We start from the raw sequence: 7,576 nt of genomic DNA on the forward strand, positions 1-7,576 counted from the left end.
TGCAGAGGGATTAGTGAGAGTCTCCCACCAGCGAGGGAGGGTCCCCACAGCCCCCTGGTGTGAGCAGAGCTGGGGTGCTCTTCCAGCAAGCCCTTGTCCCCATCCCTCTCCCTGTCTCCTACTATATCAGTAACTTCCCTGGAAGCTTCATGAGGGCGATGGCCACCAGACTGGTTCCTGTGAGTCACCCCCTGAGGAGTCACCACCCACCCTGACCCCTCTGCTTTGTCCTCTCTCTGCAGGTCAGTCCCTGGCACCTGGCAGTGCTGGCCTGTGCCCCGTGGTCCAGCAGTGTCCCACCCTGAGGGGCTGCCTCTTCCCAGACCCTCAGCCCCTGGCCTTGGAGCTGCCTGGCTGGATCCCAGCCTGCTGTAAGGTGGAATAACCTAAGCGTGCTGGGGAGGGGGGAATGGATGGGGAAGGGGATGAGGGAGGGTGTATTGGCACAGCGTGGCATGGTGTGTTGGCACAGCACAGCATGTCCCAGCACGGCAGCAAGGGGAGTGCAGGGGTGGGACATGCAGGTGAAGGTGGAGTTTATCCCTTTGTTCACAGGGGAGCTGGTCTGACAGGAATTGGAGCAGCAGCTGGTCCTGCCCAGTCCCAGCCCCGGTCCTGATCTGACGCACTGGGAACACAATGGACCCGTCTGCCTGGGGGCTGAGGGTGGGCCAGGCCCCTTGGGCATCGAGGGGCTCTGATGGCCTGATCCTGGCCTGGTGAAGATGTGCCAAGGAGGTGAGTCTGGGTCTGGGGTGGTGATCCTGACAGGAGGGCTCCAGCACTGTCCTCCTGCAGGGGGAACCGAGGGAGGGAGGGAGGGGAGCCGAGGGGTCAGGGATGGAGCTGGGCTGAGCACCAGGTGATGGTGGGGGTGTGAGAAGAGCGGCCCCAGGGTGGGTTCCATGGGAGGAACAACCCCACAGTTGCTCCTCAAAGTAGCAGGTGCCAGAACCCAGTGCTGCAGGTGCCGCTCAGGGACAGCTGCTCTGCCAGAGCTTCTTCGTCGCTCCAGGGAGCCCCAGCCCTTCTCAACCCCGTCAGGGACCTCTGGCCCCAATGGCTGCTGGCCCCACACCACCACCCTGGTCCCAGGAGAGCAGGCTGGAGCAGTGGTTTGCATACCTGGGCTTACCAGCAGCTTCCACCATATCACCTCCTGCCTCATCCCCCTACCAGCACAGGACACCACGTCCTCTTGGGCTGTCCCCAAACACCCCATCCCTGTGCCTGAGTGTGGTGCAAGGGCAGGAGGGCCAGCCCTGTGCCGGCCACCCCACACCCTCCTCTCCCCTCGTCTCAGGACACCTCAGCCCCGGCAGCCACCAGAAGGTGCTGATGAAAACGGGCCTCATCCTCCTCATCGTCGGGCACCTCAACTTCATCGCGGGGGCCCTCGTGCACGGCACCGCCCTGCGGTTCGCGGTGGCCCCCCGGGACGCCGTGTCCCTGCAGTACCTCATCGCCAACACCGCCTCCGGCATCGCCGCCCTGCTGGTACCCCGGGCACGGAGGGGGTGGGTGAGGGGTGGGCGTGGGGTGGATGCAGGGTGGGCAGGAGCCGGGATGCAGGATGGGTTACTGTGGGATGCAGGATGGGCACTGCTCTGTGTCCCCTTCCCTGCTCTAAACAAGCCTTTCTAGTGCAAAACCAAGGGATTAAACAACCAGGGACTGCTGGGGGAGGCTGGGGGAGCTGAAGCACTGCCCCTGTGATGCTGGCCCCAAACTGGCCAGTTGAGCTGCCGGGGGCAACGTCAGCAGGGAAAGGGCACCAGTGTCACTGGGGCCTCTCTGACCTCCCTGTGCTTCCTTGCAGACCATCTCCTGTGGAATTGCTGCCCTCATGCTGTCCCACTACCTCACCCCCGCCGCCCTCGTAAGCACCCCCTGCCCTCCACCCAGCCCCCAGCAGGCTGCAACCCTTCCATGGAGTGGGCACGGCCACCACATCCCCTCCCTCAGGGGCTGTCCCCGTGGAGGGAGCGTGGGCAGCTGGCCATGCACGGCCCTGCCTCGCCCTGCTGCCTCTTCTGTCCCTCCTACAGAAATGGGCACTTCTCACCCTGAGCGCCTGCACCAGCCTGGGCTGCCTGTCCTGCCTGCTGGGGCTGCTTGTGGCCATCGGGCTGACCCTGGGCAACCAGGGCCGGGCACTGCTGGCCCCCTGCGCCGTCGCCAACGCCGCCCTTGCCCCGGTGTCCCGCGAGTGCCCCTTCGACCCCACCCGCGTCTACGTGAGTCCCCAGGGGGCTGTGGGTGGGGGTGCACTGGGGATGGGGAGGATATGCAGGATCTGATGCCCCATGTCCCCCAGAGCTCCACGCTGTCCCTCTGGGCCGTGTCCCTCGTGCTGGAGTCGATGGAGATCATCTTTGGCATCCGCTGCCTCCTGCTCACCCTCGAGCTCCTCCGCCTCGGCCGCTGCTGCCGTGGGACACACCGGAGGAAGGTGACCCCTGGTTCCCGGGCTCAGCACCAACCTGCTCCCATGCAGGGCTGGGATGGGCCTGGCTGGGCTCAGGGGCTCCAGGAGGAGGGTAAGACTTGCTGATCCAACACCCTTTTCCCACTGGTCTCATTCTCATCCTCCTCTCTGGCTTGCAGGTCTCCTTGCAGGCAGCCCCTGCGGAGAGCCCCAACCCCGGACAGTGCCTGGGCTTGCTGAGGCTGGACAGCGTGGAATGTGCCCAGCTCTGAGCAGGGCCAGAGGGATGACCCTGTGGATGTGTCCTGGCCATTCCTGCCCCATCCCAGCCCGGCTATTGGGTGGACACATCCCCTGGACTCCCCCAGCCAGCACACCTGAGCCCATCCCCGTGGCCTTGGGTCTCCTGGAGCTGCAGCAAGAGGGGATAGCTGGGCTGGATCCAGAGCCTGCAAGGAAGAACTTTCCCCCTGGGGGTCAGTGGCCCCTTTCCCACCACGGACTGCACTGACACAAACTTTATTCTGCAGGTATTAAAAGAGCAGAAGCGCATCCACCCCCCCCAAACCCCCGGAGCTCCCACCCCTGCGCCAGCCATGGGGAAGGGGCTGGCCTGGCCCACGGTGTGTGCATGAGGGGAGGTTGAAGGGGGTGGTCCCCAAGCCACCTTTGTGCCCACCCCTGCCAGAGATGCACCGGTGGCTTCACCGCCAGCCTCTCCTGCCGGGCTGGGCTGTCCCCCTGCTCCGACCCCCCGCTGCTGGGGGGACCATCCTCGCTCGGGGCAGACCCTGCCTCCATCCTTCCCCCCAGCACAGGAGGCTCCCCAGCAACGGGGACTGTCCCCTGGGGCTCCCCCTCTCCACAGCCTCGGCCGGGCTCCAGCTCTCATCCCCGAGGGGGCTCTGAGGGCACAGGGTGGGGACTATGGGGGGGCCGGGCAAGGGACGGTGGCAGTGGCCGGCTGCAGGGTCGGGGGTGCCTTGGGGGGCCGCGGGGGGCTGTGGTGGGGGGTTCAGTGGGGCTCAGAACTGCATGGCACCGCTGGGGTCGCACTGCAGCAGGCGCACGATGGACGGGTCGCTCTTGGCACCTCGGATGAACTCCTCCAGCGAGAGCTTCCCTGCGGGGAGGGGACAGGACTCAGCCTGGCGGTCACCACCCAGCACCAGAGAGCTCCTGGCACACCCCACAGACACCCACCCACCCGGGGTGAGCACCCTTGGGTGCCCAGCACCCCAAACCCCTCCAGCTGCCGGCGCTCCCCTGGCCACACCGGCGGCCACGAGCCGTTTAATCAGCGTGCGTGCGGCTCCTTCTAAGACCCCCGGATTTAGCCATGAGACCTTTCCATAATCCCCTCCATCTCCTCTCATTTACCGTCGTTATCAGTATCCATCTGTCGGAAGATTTTTTCCGTCCTTTTCTCCGGGGTCGATTCGTCTTCGGGCATGTTCATCACGGACGAGACCATTTTGTAGATGGCCTGGGAGAGGGAGATGGGGAGGAGGGTGGGTGGGTGCAGGCACCTGGCTTTGCCCACCTGAGGCAGGGACAGAGATCTGGGCTTTGCTTCCCTGGGAATGGTGCTGCCATTTAACACCTTTCCCATGGGATCAGGCTCTGGGAGGTTTCAACTCCCAGCACAGCCAGGGCTGAAGCTGCTCCTGCGGGGAGGAGATGCCACTGATGCTGATGCCACGAGGTTGGGGTTAAGGCAAGGAGAGCATCTCCTGTCCCTTTGCCAGCACCACCAGGAGTGCTTGGGGACAGCTGCCATGTACCCAGCCCTCCATGGAAGCACGAGAAGAGTCCCGGGAAGGGGTAACAAAGGTGGCCTCAGGACAAGGGAAGGAGCTGAGGATGCTCTGGCTTAGACTGATCCTTGCAGCCACAGCTGCAGACAGCAACAGGCTCCATCCCAGCCACCACAGGGTGCATGTCCCCGTCCTGGGGAGGGGACAGCCACCGTGACCCCGGGGTGACACCCAGGACCGCACAGGAGGAGCCGCGGCGGGGCGGGCGCACCGGGTACCTGCACGATCTCCAGCATCTCCTCCCGGCTGATGTAGCCGTTGCCGTCCAGGTCGTACATGCTGAAGGCCCACATGAGCTTCTGCTCCAGCTTCCCGCGGGAGGTGACGCTCAGGGCGATGATGAACTCTCGGAAGTCGATGGTGCCGTCGCCGTTGGTGTCGAAGGTGCGGAAGACGTGCTCGGCGAACTTGGAGGCGTCGCCGTAGGGGAAGAAGTTGGCGTAGATCTTCTTGAACTCCTCCACGTTGAGGATGCCCGAGGGACAGTCCTTCAGGAAACCCTTGTACCAGCCCTGCAGCTCCAGGTCGGAGAACTCGGTGTTTTCCCGCAGGTCCTGGAGCATCTCCGGGCGCAGTTTGCTGTTCTGCTTCCCCATCCCGCTGGGACCCGCCGGCCACCCCCAGGGGCGGAGAGCTGGAGTGGGGCAGGTGCCTGGCCGGGCTCAGGGGTCCCTCTGTGCTACAGGAGGGGAGAGGGACAGGGCAGTGCTCCCTGGCAGCCCCCGGACTCCCGGGAGGACGCCGGTGCTTCCCCCTCCATCCCCGCCGGCCGCTCTGAGCCGTCGGGGGCGGCCCCGGGGACCACCCAGGGCCAGGCAGTGCCAGCCCCCTCCCGTTTGCGTAATAAGCCCTCCTGGCTCATTTGCATAATATATAGGTGGTATATAGGGGGGATCAGGAGGGGGACGGGGCTGCATTCGGCGCCCACAGAGCATTGCCCGCGGCTCTGGGTCCAGCCCAGCTTTGGGGCTGGCCGGATCTGGGTCAGATCCCTTGGAGGAGGGTTATTTTCAGCTCCTCCGCTGTCTCTGTTAATATTTGATGCCTCTGGTGGGCACTGGAGCCCCAGGAAGGGCTGGGGGTGGCAGATCCCTGCTCGGGGCTCCCTCCCCACCTCAGGGTGCCAACAGCCCCGGGGGGACCCAGCACGCCCCATCCTGCCAGGATCACCCCCGAGGAGCACAGAGGGGCCCAAGGAGGGCAGGGTGGGTGTCCAGCACCCGGCCACGCACCACAGATCCCTGCCCCGGGGGCTCTGGGAGGACCTTGACCCACTACCAGCACCCAAGGCTGTGTTGTGACCCCTCTGTGGGAGAGAACGGGCTCAGGGGCTTCATGGATGCAGTGGGGGGCTTCAGTGCCTGGAGGGGAGAGACCCCTGCATCTCCAAATCCCCCGTTCCTCTGGATCACGGGGCAAACAGGACTCCCCAAGGGGAGCAGCCCAGTAGGGCTGGACCCCCCCGTTACAGGGGGCTGGGACCCCTCAGTGTCTCCCCATCACCCCCACCACTGCTCCACGCCCACTCCAGCAGCCCGAGGTAGGATCTGAGTGCCCCCACCCCACTCAGGGGTCCCCAGTTTTGTCCCTCGGGGGGTGGCACAACCCCCACCCCAATGCCCGGGGGGGCTGTGACCCCTTCCCACTGCTCGGGGCAGCTCCCGCCTCTGGGAGGGGAACCCGCGGGGGGCTCAGCCCCCTCAGAGGGGTCTGCAAGGACCACCCCGAAGCGGACACCTCCGGAAGGGTGGCTGGGCACCCCTAGGGAAGACTCTCCCGTGGCGTGGGGGGGGGGCTACAGGGGGTTGTCCCCAAACCGGACACCCCGGAGAGAGGGGCATTGCCGGGGACACACCCTAGGAAAGGTCCCCTCGGAGGAGGGGGTTCCCAGGCACCCCCGAAAGGTGCGCTGGGGACCGAGGGGGGCACAGATCACCTCCGAAAGATGCGCTGGGGCGGGGGTGGCTCTGCAGCCGCCGGCGGGGAAGGACGTGCCCGGGGCTGGGTCCATTCCAGTGCCCCGGGCTCCCCGGCTCCCCAGTGCCCCCAGGACGTGTGTGTCTGTCCCCCACGCGAATTCTCCCCGTCCCCGCCACCTCCTACCTGCCCGGAGAGCAGCAGCCTCCACCGCCGCCGCCGTGCGCCAACGCAGCCCGGGAGCGCCCGCCGGGAGCGCCCGCTGCAGTGCTGGGCGGCGGGGGGGCACCGGCACCGGGGGGCACCGGCACCGGGGGCACCGGGGGCACCGCCTGCACCCGCAGCATCCCCCTGGCACCCCCACGCCCACCCCCTCCCTCCCGAGACACCCCCCACGGAAGGGAGCTCGGGGTGCAGCCCCCGGTCCCCCCAGGCAGGGTCTGGGGTGAAATGGGGGACCCCTGTTGCACTGGCAAGGGTTTGGGGAGGGGGGGGCTTTGGGATCGCAGGGAGGTCTTGGGGCGATGGGAACACTGGGAAGGAACAGCGGGAGCGCTGGGAGCGCTGGGTGGACTGTGAGGTCTTCAGGCACTGGGAACGCTGGGAGCACTGGGTGGACTGGCAGGTCTTGGTGCAGTGGGAATACTGGGAGCACTGGGACACGCTGTGACTCTGCTGGCCCAAGGAGGTGCCAAGCCAGGCTATTAGGGGGCTAGAAAGGCACATTTTGGGTTGAGTGTCCCCAGGACTGGGATGAGGGTATGAAATCCTCCCCAGTCATTCCAGAGGCTGAAGCAAAGAGGCTTTCAGCAGCTGCCCCGAGCACCAGGAAAAGGCTCCAGTGGAGACAGATGCTGGCTATAAGGATGTGCCATTCCCAGCAGGTTTTCCTGGGTCCCTGCACCAGCTCCCTCCATTTTCAAAGCCTGGGATCCCCTGACAATGCCGTGGGGAGCAGATGGCAGGGGCAGATGGGAGGAAGAGGCACTCTGCTTGGAATTACACAAACAAAACACATAAAGTGATTAAACCCCTGACCCCTCCACTGGGCTGGGGGGAACAGGGAAAGGGCTGGGGTGGCTGTTCCAGGGTGGGGAGCTATGGGGAAGGGTTTTGGGGCTAATTCACCCCAAAATCTGCTGGGCTCTGAGAAGCTGTGGCTGCCCCATCCCTGGAAGTGTCCAAGGCCAGGTTGGATGGGGTTTGGAGCAACTCAGTACTGAAGATTCCATGACTCCATTGCAGCAGCTGGGCCTGTGCCCCAGCCCACCCAAAGGGACGGTGGTTCTGCAAGGCTGGGAACCCTCCATGGGGTCCAGGGTCAAGCCCAAGGGGTGTTTTGGGACTGGCATTGGGCTGGAAACAAAGGAAATGGGAATGGGAACAAAAATGGGAATGAGAATGGGAAGCTGCT

General features: G+C 65.3%; 2 protein-coding genes across 2 annotated transcripts; one reads left to right on the plus strand and one right to left on the minus strand.

The window, feature by feature from the left end:
• The first annotated feature begins 725 nt into the window (after positions 1-725).
• TMEM54 (transmembrane protein 54) lies at positions 726-2,756 on the plus strand. The gene is made up of 6 exons (XM_050326429.1): positions 726-738; positions 1,304-1,497; positions 1,820-1,879; positions 2,049-2,237; positions 2,318-2,452; positions 2,608-2,756. Exons 1-6 carry the CDS (start codon positions 726-728, stop codon positions 2,698-2,700), a joined length of 684 nt encoding a protein of 227 aa, XP_050182386.1. The 3' UTR covers positions 2,701-2,756.
• Positions 2,757-2,998: 242 nt separating this feature from the next.
• On the minus strand, positions 2,999-6,413 carry HPCA (hippocalcin). The gene is made up of 4 exons (XM_050326430.1): positions 6,349-6,413; positions 4,464-4,924; positions 3,809-3,914; positions 2,999-3,551 (listed from the first exon to the last, which is right to left on the minus strand). The coding sequence occupies exons 2-4, from the start codon at positions 4,839-4,841 to the stop codon at positions 3,454-3,456; spliced, it is 582 nt and encodes a 193-aa protein (XP_050182387.1). The 5' UTR covers positions 4,842-4,924; positions 6,349-6,413; the 3' UTR covers positions 2,999-3,453.
• Between the last annotated feature and the right edge of the window lie 1,163 nt (positions 6,414-7,576).

Source organism: Myiozetetes cayanensis, unplaced genomic scaffold (assembly GCF_022539395.1).
Source record: "Myiozetetes cayanensis isolate MyiCay16 unplaced genomic scaffold, myiCay2020 scf31, whole genome shotgun sequence".
Lineage (NCBI taxonomy): Eukaryota > Metazoa > Chordata > Aves > Passeriformes > Tyrannidae > Myiozetetes > Myiozetetes cayanensis.